The sequence below is a fragment of the Pongo pygmaeus genome, chromosome 2, assembly GCF_028885625.2.
Source record: "Pongo pygmaeus isolate AG05252 chromosome 2, NHGRI_mPonPyg2-v2.0_pri, whole genome shotgun sequence".
NCBI lineage: Eukaryota > Metazoa > Chordata > Mammalia > Primates > Hominidae > Pongo > Pongo pygmaeus.
In genome coordinates, this window is record NC_085930.1 from 142599668 (window position 1) to 142617208 (window position 17541).

At 52.1% G+C, this 17541-nt stretch overlaps 2 protein-coding genes across 2 annotated transcripts in view; both read right to left on the reverse strand.

Annotated features, from left to right (window-relative positions):
* Positions 1 to 1088: 1088 nt before the first annotated feature.
* On the reverse strand, positions 1089 to 1586 carry LOC129034135 (uncharacterized protein C3orf36). The gene has a single exon (XM_054483722.1). It carries the CDS (start codon positions 1584 to 1586, stop codon positions 1089 to 1091), a length of 498 nt encoding a protein of 165 aa, XP_054339697.1.
* Positions 1587 to 5482: 3896 nt separating this feature from the next.
* SLCO2A1 (solute carrier organic anion transporter family member 2A1) overlaps positions 5483 to 17541 on the reverse strand; it is a 97413-nt gene continuing 85354 nt past the window's right edge. The window contains exons 11-14 of the mRNA XM_054482881.2: positions 15382 to 15545; positions 11228 to 11292; positions 8568 to 8691; positions 5483 to 7626 (exon numbers count right to left, since the gene is read on the reverse strand). Of these exons, the coding sequence (XP_054338856.1) occupies positions 7509 to 7626; positions 8568 to 8691; positions 11228 to 11292; positions 15382 to 15545 (471 nt within the window). The 3' untranslated portion in view covers positions 5483 to 7508. The remainder of the gene's footprint in view (positions 7627 to 8567; positions 8692 to 11227; positions 11293 to 15381; positions 15546 to 17541) is intronic.

Below are 17541 nucleotides of genomic sequence, written 5' to 3' on the forward strand. Positions count from 1 at the left end.
TGGTGCCAGTGACGCAGTGGGGAGACTGACAGCTTCTGGGTGCGAATGGCCCCACAATACGGCCGGGGACCACCCTGCCCACGGCCGGTCAGAGAGCCTGAGGAAGCCGTGTGTGCCCGCGGGCCCTCTCGGTGCCTCGTGGCACCTTACCCTCTACTCCCCTTGTTCTCTAACGTGTTTAATACACTTTCGTGCAGAAAATATAAACAGACTAAACGGTGCTTTATCGCGGGGTGGCAGAGAGGAAGTTTTCTCGAGGCTGTGTCCCGTGAGCAGGCGCCGGTGGGCTCAGCCCCCGGGCCCTCCGGGTAGGGGGAGGCGTGCGTGCGGTGGGCACGGGGAGCCCCGCAGGCCCGAGGGCGCCCTGGCGGGGAAGCGGGCTGTCCGAGGCGCGCTGAGCCGGGTGGTGGAGTCCCGCCCGGCTTGCTGTGGCGCCGCGGGGGCGTCCCGTGGGCGGGCTGGGCGTGGCGCCTCCCCGGGTGGCTTCCCCGGGCCGCGGCGGAGGGGCGGCGCCCCCTGGTGACCGAATGCGACTCCAGGGCGCAAGGGGCCGCCCACCCCGCCTCGCCCACCCGGCGGGGGCCTCCGCGCCTTCTCTGAGAAAGCCGGAGGAAAGGAGCCGAGACCGCAGTCCTCTGGGCCCGTTTCCTCGTCTGTGGAATGGCATGATTATTGCATCTCACAGGGCTGTCGTGAAGATTCAAGGAGCAAATGTATGTAAGGCGCTTCGGATGTCTGGTACATTCTGAGCCTTCAACCCACCTGAGCTGTTGAAACTCTGGGATTCAAGCGGTTCGGGTCAAAGAGGAACGGTGTGACACCTGCCTCTGTCCTTTCCAATGTGGACTCAAGGGATTGCATGCGTCTCGTCCAGAACCCCCAGTCTCTCTTTTGTAAGCTGGCGGTCATGAGATGTAATGAGGAAAAGGTTTAAACAAATGTTGGTCCCTATCTGGGACCTCTGAAGTCACTTTTAATGGATTTAGGGATTTTACAGATTTAAAAAGGGGTGCCTACTGTGGCCCATTTATAGACCTGTAGAGCGAAGAGAAGTAGTCGTCACACTGGGGGCCGGAGTAGAAGCCGTTTTAAATTAGTTGCCCCGCTCTGCCTTGAGACTGAGACTTTCTGACTCTCAGTTTCACGCTTGGGTTCCAGCACCCAGATGAGAAGAGAGAGAAGGTGGAAGAGGAAGAGAGGGAGGGGATAGAGCAGCGGCCACCACCTCTCCCTGAGAGGGCGCAGAGTGGGTGGTTCCCCCCAGGTGAGCAAGGTGGGGGCCCCATGGGTGTGCTGGGCAGGGGTGGAGTGTGCTGGGAGTACGCGGGAGGACTGCGCCTCTGCTCCTCGGGGTGTGGCGCGGCCCACTCAGGAGCCCCTTCCAGTGTAGACTCCAGGAGGGTACTCTGAGCTAGGAATGCCTTCCTGAGCCTGGTTGGTGGGGGCTCTAAGGCCATTCCTCCAGGCCCTGAGTGGGCAGAGCGGCACGTGATCACTAACCCAGGAGCCGGGACTAGGCTGAGCCCACTACTCACAGCCTGGGGTAAGCCAGCCTCAAGACCCTCCAGGATGGTCTCAGCCTGCATCCGACTGCCTCTCCTGCCTGACCACTGCGCTCCTTCACAGGCCTCTGGCCGGCGAGTTCTCAGGATGTGCACAGGTTTCCTGCTTCCTTACCTTTGCACACCTTTGCTTATTCCTTTTGCCCAGAAAGTCGTTCCCAGCACATTTGACTCTTGAATTCCAGTCTCTCCCGCGTGGCTAGGATCAAGCCCCTTCTCCCATCGCTCATCAAATGAACTCAGAGCACTAGTATTTTGCCCTGTGTTAAGGTCTTGTCCTAGCTCTGGATTATATGTCCTTGAAGGGTAGGGACCATGTGTTTGTCACCGCTTGTCCTTATACACATCAGGTACTACATAAATCAAGGGAGGTGAGAGGGACAACTGGAAGGGGCCTCGTCTTCTCCATGTACAGGATGGGACTAGTCATAGCGGCCGCACAGGGCTGTGGGAACTCTGGTGCGATTCTGCCATGAGAGTCACCCCATCTCCTCCTTGCCCGCAGGGTCTCGCTCCATCAGCTGTCCTCTTGGACCCCGCAGCCTCCCCATCCTGTGGCCTTTTGCCCCAGCAAATCTCTCCCCTCTGAAGCCATCCTTTCCTTGACCCTGCATCTCTCTCAGCCACCACCCCATCTCTGCCTCCTCTGAGCAAAATCGTCTTTCCCACCTCCCCAGCCCTCTGCAGACTGCCTCGGCCTTGCCTGGGCATCATCCCCTCAGCTTCAGGGACCCACAATTGGTGCTTCCTCCATTGGGAAATCTTTCCAGACTGTGCTTCCCGACCCCAACAGCCCTGCAAAGCTGGTTTAAGTGTCCCGGTGAGCAACTGTGTCCACCTAGGTTCACTACCCACAGTAGAGGGTTTTAGTGCTCAACCATATCTGCTCTTTCTTCTTCTGAGCACACAGAATATTCTGTTCCACTCTTGTGGCAGCTAGGCTGGGAGCAGAGTGAAGGGTGTTACTTTGGGACAAAGCATTGCTTAGCAGTGCGGGATCTTCCAGGACTTTCTTTCCCTGCCCCATCCATCATGGCAGCTTGTAATGAAATGGAGGTACCTCAGGTTCCAAACAGTCTGGGTTACTGAGACACTGTTTGGGGGGGCTCTGAGGTCAATCCTCCAGGCCCTGAGCAGGTAGAGGGGCACTACTGAGCCACTGACCTGAGAGTCACCCAGATCACCGCAGGTTCTGTGAGCGAGATATCATCTTTTGTTGTGTCAAGTGACTAAGATTCGAGAGGTCTGTTACCACAGCATAGCCAAGCCTTTCCCCACCGATTTACTGATTAAAGAAGTGTTTTAAATGGGTTAATGGCTTGGTAAACTGTAAAGATCTGTGCACATTTTAGTTATTATTATTGCTGTCAAGTTGTAGCAGGGCTGGAGACACGATGTGGCTGGGAGAGTGGAGGAATGGCCAGGGTATGCCATGGAGAAAAACTTCCTCTCATTTTTGATTTGCCAAGGGCTTTTCCAGGATCTGTTTCCATATTTAATCTCTGATGAAAGGTTATAATGAATCTGGTATCTGGTGCTACTGGCAGGAGATGGACCTTTCTTCCAGGTATTTACTTCCTGTGGTTGTGAAAGATAGGATGTATTTCTTCTGGATTTGCTGCAATATAATATTTTAGTATCAATTTGATACTGACTGGCTTCAGCCTCCAGCTTAACTGTATCTCTCCATCTTTGAGAGTGGTTGAATAAAATCACAATATGGCTTTGTTTCTTGAGCAAGAATCTGCTAAGCAGTCACCAGATGGAGCTGTTCCCCTGAAGGTCTCTGTGCAGGATTCTCAGGGCCTTTTCTTCTCAAAACCCTTCCCTCTTTGTCTCTTTTCTCCACAACTCTCTTTAACTCATGGTGCTATAGGGATAAATTGGCCCTGTTTAATGAATAGTTGTGATGTTGTTGCTAGTTGAATAGAAGGTAAGTAAATGAACTGTTACCTGGTTCTTTTGCCTTTGTTACCCACCTTAATGGCCCTCAAGAGATTCCCCCACTTCCCTCCCATGGGCCAGTGAACATCAGTGGGAAAAGAGGGGCCTCCCCACCATTTTAGTCCATGCTGACTCTTCAGAATGACTCAGCTGGGGTGATTGGGCTGGACCAGAGAGAGGTGGACAGCCTGGTTTGAGTCTAGGCCTGGCCAGCTATTATCTATGTGAAATTGGCCACAATGGTTGCTTCCTCAGGATCAGATTCCTCACCTTTAAATGGGGCATCCATCATGGAGGATCACCCCAAAGGGCTTTGGGCCAAAGCATAATTGATAGAGATATGGTATTTAGTTATCACTGTATTTGTGCTTTTTCCAAGAAAGGCCAAAGAAGGATGGAATAAAAAAGGTTCCTGCACACTCTTCCTTTTCTGGCTTTTTTGTTCAGCCCTTGAGGGGCTGGATTCTGTAGGGAGATGGAGTGGTGCAGAGGAGTGGGCTTCCTAGGACTGGGGCCGGGAGAGGGCATAGCTGCGAGTCTGCACAGGGAGGTGGGCCTAACCCTGGGGTCTGGGCTTTGTAGGGTTTCCAGGCTCAGGTGAGAAGAAGGGCCATTAAACAGCCTCAAATGGGAAAGGGACCAAAGACCCACAATGGCACCCTTGAATGCGTAGGCATCCAAGGACCTTCAGATGGCTCTAGGAGCCAGACCCAAGCATGGTTGATATTGAATTTCCAGCCAGACAGCAGGATGGGGGGTTTGAAATCAATAACTGATGTAAAGAAATAAGTGATTTTTTTCTTTTTGCACATCCAAGCTTGTGAAGTGAGAATGTCTCTGTCAGTACTGATAAGGGCCTCATATAAATGTGAGCTCTTGGATTGTTTTTCATGCCCATTGACTCTTGGTTGCAGCCATCCAAAAAATCAGATTCACAGGCATCTCTTCACTTGTTATCCTTCACTCACCTTTGAACATACCAAAGGCCTATCAAGCCTATAAATTTCTCAGTGGCCTAAGCACAAATGGGCATACCCCAGGCTCTATTGCACTGACAGCCCACCTCACAGGATTTGGGAACCACCCACATCAATCTCATGAGGGGACCATTAAAAGAGCCATTCCTGGGTCCCCGTTAGACCCACAGAAGTAGACGCTGGGGCTGGGTGGAGGGTGTTGGTAATTTGCATTTTAGCAACAGCCTCTGTGAGTGTCACACACTCAAGAAAGTTTGTTAAGCTTTGCTCTAGAAGTGAAATGAAAGTGACACTATTATATTCCCTGCTGACAGCTGAGAAGAACGATTTTCTGGGGAGTAGTAGTACTGGTTGTGACCATGTGATCAATTTGATTATGATATTAATTCTGTCTTGTGCCACGGACTTAGCTGTTTGCGTCCAACTCCACTTCTGGATATAAACCCAAGAGCAGTGATCCGGCCTCCTCAGAGCCCAGCAGAACTTCACTGAAGGAATAAGCAGTGTCTGGTACCTGCCTGATACCAGGCTAATGGGTTGACAGTTGCATTACCTCTAATCCCCATGGCCATGGGCCCCTGGGGTCTATGTCATGAGCACTTCCTCTGTTTACAAGATGCAGGTGCTGGCAGGGCGCAGTGGCTCACGCCTGTAATCCCAACACTTTGGGAGGCTGAGACAGGAGGATCACTTGAGGTCAGGAGTTTGAGACCAGCCTGGCCAACATGGTGAAACTCTGTCTCTACTAAAAGTACAAAAATTAGCCAGGTGTGGTGGCACAGGCCTGTAATCCCAGTTACTCTGGAGGCTGAGGCAGGAGAATCGCTTGAACCCAGGAGGCAGAGGTTGCAGTAAGCCAAGATCGTGCCATTGCACTCCAGCCTGGGTGACAGAGCAAGACTCCATCTCAAAAATAAAATAAAATAAAATAAAAAAGTGTAGGCGCTGTCTGTTCTCTGACAGATGTATATGACAACATAAATTCATGACCAAGTTACCTCAATAGCAAAATTAGAATATTTTAATAGTAATATAATAGAATAAAGGTTTGGGAGTGCAACCAATCTTCTAGAACCTGAAGGTTGGCATTCATTGTTCATAAACTTAGCTGAAGGCAGTGCCTTCCAAATGTGGTTAAATTGCCGTGGGAAAGACCAGGGTTAGTTGCAGGGCATCATTTTCCAAGCAGAACCATTTCAAATGCTAAAACTGGCCCCTGAGGTTACATTGAGCCTCCCTTCCTGAGTGAGATGTTTGGAAATGAGGTGGCTTTGGAAATAAGCCTGTCTGTAACAGTGGTTTCCACAAAGACTTCAGTCTCATGGCATTGGACTTTGTTTGGACATTGACATAAATATTTTGGCATATCACCATATGAGGCCTTTCCAGAGGTGGCTTCCAGTATGCTTCTGGAGGGGGTCTTCCAAGAAGAGTGGCACTTAAGGGTCATGAATGGCCATGACCCATGCCCAGCTATTCCAGAGGACGTGGTAAGACAGAGCTGTCTGGCAAAGGGCCAGGTGCAGAGTCAGTCTGGGGGCCATGGATGGCATGGATAGTCAGGTCTGGATCCTTCATGCCAATCTGTGGCTTCTTACTGTCCCCACCTCTCCTCCTGCTCTCACTAACTCCCACACCCCGAGTCCCACACTGCCCACTGAGCACACCCCGGGAGAAGGCCCTAATGTAAATGGAGGGAGGTGAGGTACGAGCTGAGGGAAGCTTCATGGAGAACCCTGTATTAGCACTGCTTTGCACAAAGTCGGTCTCCGATAAATATATTTGTTGATGAATGGCCTCCTTCACTGGCTTCTGTCTCTCAACATCTATCACATAGCAGCTGCGTCTCTCAACCCAGGTACCCACCTCTCTGGAGGCAGTGAGAATAAAGGTTTGGGAGAGGCTGAGAAAATGGGAATGGTATGAGCGTGTCTGAAACCAGGAAAGCCAACCTGACTGGCTCTGTTTTGTGGGCCGCAGCTTGCCATCCAGCTTGGTGACAGTGGACATCCACTCTGCTTCATCACTTGCTTTGCTGACATCTCTTCTGCCTCTCTACTCCTCGGAATACAGGCTGAAGTCCAGACGGGGAGGTGCATGTGAAGCCACCTCATCTGCTGCCAGGGAGATGTGGGAGGTTCTTCCCATTACTCTGAGATGAGGGGGTCTCGTCCCCACATTGAAGGGGTGGGAGGTTGGGCATCGGGACCATTTCATAGGCCTTCCTTGGGTCTTCACTGTGTTGTAGCTTTCTCAGTTTGAAAAGTACCCCAGAAAGACAGGGATAACATGAGGATCTAAGGACAGAAAGTCCAGGGTTCATATGGACAGCACTTAGATGACCCATCCTCGGGGTTTCTCAGTCCCTGCTCTGGTGCCTGCGTGCAGGTAATGGGCAGAGACTGTACTTCCCAACATGGCAGCATCCAGAATGGCCTCTAGGTACAGGAAGTGAGGGTCTGAGGGGAAGGGAGCCAGCCCCTCCCATAGTCTGTGCTGATGCCAAACCCAGGTGCGAAGGGGGCTACAGCCAGTCTCCCCAGTCTCCCAGTGGCTCTGGCTATTAATAACTCAGCCACTTCCTTCTTCCTCTCACCCCTGCCGCTCTTCAGGGTATGGGCAGTCAGCGGGAGAGTGGAGCTGCCTGGCAAGAAGGGCAGATACCCTTTTTCTCTCTCCGTTTAGGATTCCCCCCAGGGCTGGTGAGGGGCCTGGCTGCCTCAGTGGGCATCCTCAATGGAGGACCCAGCACTGAAATGAGCCTGGGCATCTGGGGGCTTCTTCCAAGGGGCCAGGGAGGACTCAGCCCCCCAGCTCTGGCCCACACAGTCCAGGTGCACAGTGGCCCTTAGGAACTGTGGGGAGGACTCTGGGAGGAGGAGGTAGGGAAGGCAAATGAGGACTGGGGTTTTCTTTCTTGTTTAAAAATACAAAAAGGAAATGACGTGTTAACATTAGTGAATATAGGTAGGTGTGGAAGAGGCAAGGTCCACTCTCTGGAGCAGGGCAGTGGCCCGAGGTGGGGTCAGATGAGGCCTGCCGCCTTCTGCACGTTGTACTCCTTGTTCTTCTTCACCCTCCAGCTGATGAAGCAAAGCAGCAGCATGCCCAGCGCCTTGTAGCCCATCTGCAGGCCCAGGTACCTGTGGGCAGGAGGAGGCAGGACTGGTGAGGGAGGAGGCCCTGCAGCCCACATCCCAGGATCAGGATCACTGGGAAGAACCACGTCATTCCCACGCTGGCCCACGGAGGGTGTGGGCACCATCCAGGTGGGGATCACTTTCCTCATTTCTTTGACCCAAAAGGGAACAAAGCTGCAGGGAAGCAGGCAGGGAGTTGGCATGGGACTCCTAATCCAGGGCTCGTCATCCCTCCACTGGCTCTTTCCAGACGGCCAGAGGTGACCCAGCTGCCCCAGCCACCCCCGGACGGTCCTGTCCTCCAAGCACAGCCAGAAGGAGAGGGGCATCTTCTCACTGCCCTCTTGGCCTGTCCCTTTTGTGGTCTTCTCTGCCACCCCCTTACCATTTCCAGCCCCTGCCCAGTCCCCTCAAGCCCACCTTCTTGTGGTTTCTGGGCCATATGACGATGGCAGCCGGTGAGGTGGCTGGAAGGGGTGCAGAACCCAATAGCACTGCAGCTGGACTTGGCCCATTGAGGCAGATTGGTCCCCCTGCCCTGGACTCTGCCAGGAGCCATGATGTTGCCCCCTCTGTCTCTGAGCAGCAGGAGGCTGCCCCCCATTGTTCCACAGCCATGGCCTCTTCCTTGGGCTCCAGCCATCCCCGCCCCTTCTTTCTGCTGCTGCCCCTTCCAAAGGCTTTCGGGTCAGGGAAGTCCCTGGGTCTGCTGCCCCTTCCAAGGGCTTTCGGGTCATGGAAGTCCCTGGACATCTCCCTGTGAGCCCTGAAATGCCTGTTATAGTAGCTCCTGCTCCCTGTCCATGGCAGGGCCGCAGAGGTGGCACTTCATGTTCTCTTCCTCAGAAGCCTGATAGCCCCCACAGTAGCCACTGGGCATATGACTACTGTCATCTCAAGCCCAGGGACTGGCTCTGGGACACACATACATGATGGGCCCTCACCTGTCTCGGAGAGCATCGTTGTCGTAGTAGGCACAGGCCCCTCGCCTCCCCAAGCACAGCGAGTTCCACCGGATGCAGGAGTGGTCAATGGTGAGGCCATAGAGGGCTGGAGATGGCAGCCAGGCTGGAAGAGGGTTCAGAAAGCCCTGGTCAGGTGGAACTGCAGGCAGAGGTGTCCAGCAGGGATGTGGGAGCCAAGTCCCCGACACAGTTCACATATATGAGAACGGCTCTGCCATACCCATAGGACTCACAGTGACTCTGGAAAGCAGAATAGCTTTCAGTGAAGCCTGAATTTCTCTTTCACCAGAAGGCTTAGAAGAGAAAAGGGACCTGGGCCATTCTTTCAAGGCAGAGTAAGTCACAGGGATCACCTTGATGCCGGCTCAGACATCCAACATAGTTCTCCTGAGATCAGCTCAGAGTGGAGATACACGGGCCTCCACTGTGTGGCAGGAGGCTCTCCAGGCATCGACTTCTCAGGTCCTCACACTGGCCCCGAGGTGTGCGTGCCCACTTTTTAGTGAAGAGGAAGGGGTTCTTGGCTGGGACACTGTAACACAGCCAAGAGAAGTCAAGGCCAGACTTGGAACCCTGGTTTATGGAGGTTCGAATCCCATGTACTTCTACCACACCAAGCTGCCCTATTGGATTAGACAACACCCCTCTGCAGACCTCCCAATACCTGGCTTCTCAGAGCTTCTGCTCTGGGCCCCTGAACTTCCCAGCAGCTGAGTGTTAAGATTTGGCTCGGCAGGGGCTATGCCTTCCTGGCTGTCTAATATTCCGGACACCACACTACCTGTGGGTAGTGTACCACTAGCTACAGCTCTAGGCAGTTACTGGACTGGGGAGGCGCTTGTCCAGGATTTACACCAAGGCTGGCCCATCCCATTCTCAGCACTGTGGTGCTGAGAACAGCCTCCCAGACTTTGTTTAGGGCCCTGTGAGCAGCTGCTTCCAGAAGAAAGACAGACAATGTTCCACTTGTGGCGCTGCCCACAAGTGGGAAACTCCAAGAAGAAGCCTCTCTACTCAGATCCTGCTCACTCTCAAGTCTCCAGGTGAACAGGGGGATGAAAACTGGCCAGACAGAGTGATATATGACACTTCCTTATGTAGAAGCAAAGTCCAGAAACATTGTCAACCCAATCCCAATAGGTAATTTAAAACCTGTAATAGGAAGTCCTTTTTCCTACCCAAGGGTGGACTGTGTTCTTGGGTGATAAATGGAACCCCTCCAGGCCTGGGTTTTCTCATTGTGGTCCCACATTGAGTTATCTGAGCTCAAATGGAAAAACAAAAGCAGCGAGTCCTTCAAGCAGTACGAGAGAGTCCAAGAGAGTCCTTGTTTTCAACGTCATTTTCAAGGTTGCTGGAGGAAGCAGGAAAGGGCTCTTTAGAGCCTATACCTAGGTGCTGGATGGGCTGAGAGGAATGTGAGGTCTCTTTCCCAGCAGAAGTATTAGAGAAAATTAAGTTATAAATGAAAATAAGGAGCTCTGATGACAGCAGAGCCTCTGCTGGGAGGACAGGTAGATCCTGCCGCCCTGCTTCCTCTGTGTTTATAATGCAGGCAGCAGGAACAGGGTCTGAAGGGGCTCTGCAGGGACTAGAGGAACAAGAAATCCCACTGAAAATGCTGGTTCATTCCCATCATCCAAACACTTCTCCTAGCCTGCGGTTGGATTGGGCTCAGCAAGGGCTCCCGCTCACCTGGCCCCAGTAGAGACATCACCAACACATCTCAAAATGGGGATGGAAGCCACTGCAGGGTGTGGTGTTGACCTGGCCCCTGGGTAATGAGGCACAGTGGGCTATACATTATTTCAGCATTTATGGTCAGAAACGATACCTTATAGTAACTGAAGTTCCTCTTGCTGGAGTCTCCATATTCCCCTCTGTAGTTTGCACCCTTAATTAACACATCCTCAGTTCAATTAGGTCCCTTTACTACTGTGTGCCTGTCATTACAAGGATCTCCCTATTACTGCCTGTGTTAAGTCTAGTGCACAGATATGTCAAGAAGGAACAGCCAGTGTGAGCAGTTCAGGAACGGGCCTGCATTGTGCCCCCAGCCCTCAGCCCAGGCACCCCGGGAGAGCACCCCTGCTGCCTCAAGCAGCTCACTCTCCCCTGGGGCACTGCTGATCACTTGTGCACAGCTACATTCCTCTGGTGGGCTCTGGACTGCTTGAGGGCAGGCAGGACTCACCAGCAGAGGGCCCCACATGGAAGAAACTTTTGCTGAATAGTTTTAGGAGGAGTGAATTTTGTAAAATGGAAAGGAAGCCAGGGCTGGGCTCAGCCGCTGCTCTGGCTTGGCAGGAATGCAAAGTTTTGTTCCTACAGTGAGTTTTGGGAGAAGGATTTAAAAATACCTGCCTTTAACACTCTATTAGGTATTCTCAGCTGTGTTCACTTTTCATTTTTCTTACATAACTTAGTTAGGAATGAATGCCATAGATGGAGTCTTTCCTAACCTCAAGCAATCTGGGAAACCGTCCACATGGATTTTGGCATCTGCCGTTGATTATGCACAGCTTCTCTTCACCATGGAGATGAGATGGTGCTTCCTCCATCGCTACCCTGCACCCATAGCCCTCGGATGCCTCATTGCCTGCGGCCACTTTTTGGGAAGAGGGGTCTTAGACACTTACCCAGCAAGCGCATCAACAAGAACTGCACCCCAATGGCAAATGACTTTTCCTCCTGGTTCACCACACTGAAAAGACAGACAGGAAATCAGCAGTGGGAGGATTCAGGGCTGCACGATCCCTTGGGTAAGGGGCAGCCAGCCTCAGAGTGGGTCAGAACCAGCCCTCATGTGGCCTGACGAGCCCTCTAGTGACCGGGTTCACCTGGGCTGAATGCTCTAGTTCTTTACATCAGTGGCCTCAAAGTGTGGTCCCTGGATCATCAGCATCCCCTGGGAACTTGTTAGATATGCAGATTTTCAGGCCCACCCCAGACTTACTGAGTCAGAAAGTCTGGGGATGGGGCCCAGCAATCTGTATTTTACCTCCAGGAGATTCTGATGCACCACTGAGAACCACCGGTCTGTGTGATTTTCAGGGCTGCCCAGAGCCCCCTTCAAGAAGCAGAGGGCAGTAGAGGCTAGGAGTGGAGAGAAGGATGCTGCGGGTGTGTTGATAGCAGCAGGTCTGAACAACTCCCACAGAATGTCTTATACCAGTAAAAGACAGCCCTGCTGCAAAGTGTAATTAGGGCCCTTGGGCTGCAGGCTTCTGTGCACAGCTAAAAGCTCTGTGGGTGTGTGCATACAACTCCACCCTCAGAAAGGTCCCACGTTTGGCTTAATGCTCTGCTGCAGCTGTCTGGAAATTCTTAATTTTTGAGCCAGGGGCTTTACATTTTCATTTGCAATAGGTCCTGCGAATTAGGTAGCTGGTCCTGCCCCTAACCATCTTCCTTCAAGAGAGGAAAATGTGTTTGGCTGAGGAAGGAGATTCAGAGAGAGCAGGGGACGGCCCTGCCATCCCAGCTAGGGAGTGGAGAGAGGGAGGACACCTCCACACAAGGTGGGGAGCCAGCAGCTGGCCGGCAGAGGCACCTGATGAGTGACTTGACTCCAGGACTCTCTGTGCTCTGAGCACACACACTCCCGGTGGGTGCTTGTCAGGAAGAACCTTCAATACTAGGGGACAGTGAGGAAGGGAGCTCAGAAGTAATCCCCAGGCCTCTACCTATGGTTTGTTTCACCACCACCATCACAGTTCCTCTAGCAAACTGGAAAGGGACCTTTGCCCAGCCCTCCTGAGGGATGGCCCAGTGAGACAAATACTCATTGGGGCAGGGGAAGAGGCACCCCTTGGGACTCCCCAAATGCAAAGTGTCTCAAATCCTGTTGTGTCTACAGATCCCTCTGGTGGTCCAGTTCATAATAGATACCTGCCTTGTCTTGGCCCTTGCCCTGGGCAGACTCCCCTAGATTCTCAATGAAGTGGGACTTGGCCACCCCAATTTGGCTTTTGATTGAGATCTTGGGCCCCTTCTAGTCTCTGTCCCATGTGGCCCTGAATGAAAGCTGGCCTTCTGACCTCTCTTTCTTCTTCCACATTTTCAGCTAGCCTTCACTTCCAGCTTGTGTTCCCATGGCTAATTGGGGGCCAGGACTCATAAATAATGCTTGGGTCACCTACAAAGTCATCTTTTTTTTTTTTTTTTTTCAGAGACAGAGTCTCATTCTGTCACCCAGGCTGGAGTGCAGTGGCTCAGTCTTGGCTCACTGCAACCTCCGCTTCCCAGGTTCAACCAATTCTCCTGCCTCAGCCTCCCAAGTAGCTGGGACTACAGGCGCCCATCACCACGCCCGGCTAACTTTTGTATTTTTAGTAGAGACAAGGTTTCGCCATGTTGGCCAGGCTGGTCTTGAACGCCTGACTTCAGGTGGTCCACCCACCTCGGCCTCCCAAAGTGCTGGGATTACAGGTGTGAGCCACCACACCCGGCCTACAAAGTCATCTTTAAGCCTCTCCTTCTTCACACTAAATAGCATCAATTCTGTCATCTTTCCTAGTGGGATTTATCTTTAAATCGTTGTGGGATCCTGGGGCCTCCTCTCCACCCCCTACCCCAACTCAACCTAGAAAGGAGAGATTTTCTAGAGAAGCCCATCCTGTGGTTGAAATGATGCTCTGTTCTTCATGACCTCCTTGTACCTAGGGTTTCACAGGAGTCCTCTGGGAGGTGATTTGACAGGGATTGCCCTTCTTCCTGCTGCATAGGGACTTGCCAGGGAGATTTTCCTACCCTGTGCCGTCTCCTCATCATGGCCTCATGTAGTTTTATGTCAGGGCTGGAGGGTCCACTGTGGTCCATCTGACCCAAGGTGCAAGAAGGGAAGCCCGCTGAAGAGTCTCAGGTGAAGGTGTCAGTGCTTTGAATGTGCAGGATGGGGAGCGGTAGAGAAGGGGGTGACAGTGGTGTCAAGGGAGGCAACACGCCGTGGGTTCCAAGCATCCCTGCACCTTCTTGCTGAGTAAGCTCAAAATGCAAGGTCCTGACTACTGTTTTCCTGCGCCATTTCTCAGGGTTGTAGTTGCAATGAGCAACTCTGAGGCATGAGTTAACGTTTCCTCCAAGACCAGGAGCAGCGGTGCTCACTGCTCACCATAGAAGTGGTGGCTCTTCTATGCTCAGTGTTCTTGCAAAGTGTACACCTGGGCCTCTCTGTGTCACCCCTGTAGGATTTGGGGGGCAAGGATAACTGACACACCCTAAGTTTTGTGCTGCTTTCTGTGCTGTAATAAAGTATTTTGTCTTTGACCCAGGAGTCTCACATCTTCTGCCAGCATCCTTGAAATAGTAGTTTGATTTGATAGCTTTCACGCTAACTTGATAGCTCACTTATAAATAGGGTAAAATCCCAGATCTCAACAAGTGGCTGCATCTGTTCCTTCCTTTTCTCCTAGACTTCTGGGGAAAATAGGTCACAGACACCTAGCTAGCTGTGAATTATTGTTATTATTATTTGATTAATAGTGATAATTAACCAATATGTAGAACACCTTATATTTACAAAGCAATTTACCATATAATCCTGACACCAACCCTTTGAGGTCGATATCATCATCATCATTTCATGAATAAGGAGACTGAGGCTCAATGAGGTTAGGCAACACCCTAACACAGCCAGTATGTGGCAGAGCAGGGACTTTGATCCTGGCACCGGGAGTCCAAATCCTGTGTCTTTGCCCTCTCTGCTTGCGAGGTGAGTGAGGACAGGAGGGAGGGCAGTGGGGGTGGGTTAGGTGAATTTGGTACAAATGTTGTTTTCTCCTTGCAGCCAGTGAGGTGAAGAGTGGGTCATTCCCAGTGAAAACCTCAGAGGCATTCATTGCCAGCTGCCAGCTGTAACGGGACACCCCGCTCCTCCCCTCCAGCTCTGGCCAGCCGCTCCCTTCCTGACCTGGGGACTTGGTCCTGGAGCCAATCATACTGGGATTTTCTCATTTTCATCCTTTTCCATAGCCCTCACTCTGACTCTGAAACTTTCCACATTTTCTTGCCTTGGTTTTATGCATCCAACTAAATTCTCTTTGCTCTTCTCATTTCTTTTAGGATTTTAAAATAAGCAAACCTACAGGCATTTCCATGGTGTGGAGCCAGGCAGCCTGGCTTCAGCACATGGCTCAGCCATTCACTGGCTCTGCCATACTAGGCTAGTGATTTTTTTTTTAATTATTATTATTTTTTGAGACGGAGTCTCACTCTGTCACCCAGGCTGGAGTGCAGTGGCACAATCTTGGCTCACTGCAAGCTCCGCCTCCCGGGTTCAAGTGATTCTTCTGCCTCAGCCTCCCAAGAAGCTGGGATTACAGGCACCAGCCACCACGCCCAGCTAATTTTTGTATTTTTAGTAGAGACGGAGTTTTGCCATGTTGGCCAGGCTGGTCTTGAACTCCTTACCTCAGGTGATCTGCCCGCCTTGGCCTCCCAAAGTGCTAGGGTCACAGGCATGAGCCACCGCGCCCAGCCTCGGCTTGTGATTTAACCTCCAATGTGCAGAGTGGAGGTGCCAACAGGGCCTGTGTCACATGGATGCTGTGGTACTGAATGAGGCCCTGCAATGAGGAGCTCAGCACAGAGCCTCCCCGGGCAGGGCTCCCAGCACTGTTGCCATTAGTATTATTTCCCCTCAGCAAAAGAACCTTGCACATTGTCATTCAAAGGACTCTGAGGGCCAGAAAATGGGGGGGAGAGATGAGAAACAGGCAACTAGGCGCCAAGTCAAAGGGAGATGTGGGGAAGGAGAAGCCACGCCCCAGACTCACAGAGGTTTGCCACTCACCGCAGAACCATCATGTAGAGGGGGTTGTGGGAGATGCAGGCTATCAGGGACACGAAGGAGATGAGGAAGATGGCTGGGAGCAGGAAGTGGGCACAGGGGACAGGGCACGAGCCTGTCTTTGCTGAAGCGGATCCCCCGGTCACACAGCTGCAGTTCAAATAGATCTTGAAGAGGAAGGGGAGAGAAAAAGGGGAAAATTTGTTATTATTTCACTTTCACACACTTCAGACATCTGCACCAGCTCTTGCTGGAGACTTAGGTTTCAACCCTTGTGTCCTCTGGGTCTGGTTCCCAGGGAAGCTGGGTGAGCCTGAGGCCAGGTGAGAGTTTCACGCTGCCCCAGGGGTCCCACCTCTGTCACTGGGCAACAGAAACCATCTTCTGGGATGGGCTGGGCTCCTCCAGAAGTCACATCTGCCTCTGGATGCCCAGGAACACTGCCAGGCTAGGCCTCCAACCCCCAGCTTGGAGCCAGGGGCCCAGGAGGGCTCTCCTTTGGGCCAGGCCCCCCGCGCCCAGCAGTGGTGGTTTTGCAGATTGTTGTTTTTGCTGTTTGTGTGTTTATTGCAGAGGGAGGCATAAGCAGTAGGAGGGCAGTGGGAACACGGTGGAATTCCCTGGGTTCTGATTCTGTCAGGCCTTTGCTGGAGCTCCCTGCCTGAAAGGAACTCCTGCCTAGAAGGGACTCCAGAGGAGGCCCCTGTCTCAAGTCTGCAAGTCCATATGGCTCAATACTGTTGTCCAACTCACTTTGGTGGCCACTGCCCTTGTCTGGTGGTCTTCACCTTCCTTTGCTGCCCTTGTCAGATGGCCCAGCCTGTGACAATTTCAGTGTCCAAGCAGTTACAGGACTAATATTGGAACTAATGGACTAGTATGTTTCCTTCTGCTGACAGTGGTAATTATGCACCCTCTTCACTTGGCCCCTAGGAAACTCCAAAGTTAGTTATATACAATATTGCTGTTACTTTCCTCAGTCTGGATTTTTTAAATAGAGATTTTTTTCTTTATAATTTACTGATTTTTTTTCTTGATATTTTGCTAATGGGTTTCTGTCTTGAGGTATGCATGCTGTTATGGGAAACTTGCCAAGATTATTTGTGGAAGTAGGTGACTCAGAGGTAAGTTAACAAAGATAAGAAAACCACGGAAGCCACCACAACTGGAAGGCAACTCAAAGAGCATCTTGTCCAAGTTCTTTGTCCTTCCTCTGCCTGGGAGCCACGCTCCTTTGCCCGCAGAGGTGGCAGTGGCAGCAGCCTTGCCCTGTCCTTTCAGAGGAGGTTGGTAAGTAGGCGCTAGCCTTGCCCATCCCCTCCATACAGGCTTAAGGGAATAAGGCATGTTCCTAGCTTACGCTAACTGCACAGTCTTCTCATTGCTCAGCAGTTCCTAAGCCTGGCCTGCCTGGCTGTGGCTCCTGCCTGCTCCCTGGCCAGCTGGGTGTGACACTCCTCCTACAGCACCAAGCCCGGCCTTTTCTCTTCTTTCCTACAGCATGCCCAGTACATTCATGCCCTTGGGACTTGTACTTGCTGCTCCCTTTATCTGGAATGCATTGCTCCTGGTGTGCATAGAATTCTGTTCTTCTGGTTGTTCAGTTCTAATGTCACCCTCTCCCGGAGGCCCCTGGGAACTCTCCATCCTATTAAGTCCTTCCATGGCATGGGTTACTTTCTAGAATTATCCTGTGTGTTGATTTGATAGAATGCACACTCCATGAGAACAGGGACCTTGTCTGATGGGTTCACCATCACATCCTCAGCACTCACGGCTGTGCCCAGTGTTCCGTTTATTGAATAACTAAACAAATGACTCAAGTCAGTTTGCTGCTGGCTGATCCTAGGAGGTGTGGAGCCACAGAAAAAAGGACTGTACTTTGCCAAGTGAGTCCAGTGAATGGAGGTTGCCCAAGTGGAAGGCTGGTGGCCAGAAGATACATGGCTTTGAATAGAAGTGCCCCAGACTGAGGCAGAGCCCTGGGTTCCAGTGCCAGGTCAGCCCGAAATAGCTGCATGACTTCAGGCCAGCCATGTGGCCACACTTGGGAGCTGAGGGGTTGAACCAAATGCCCTCAGCTACTGCTTCTGGCTCTACCTTTCCAGGTCCATGTCACAGAAGCCTAATGCCCTCGATTTATCTGGGCCACGGCCAGCCTGC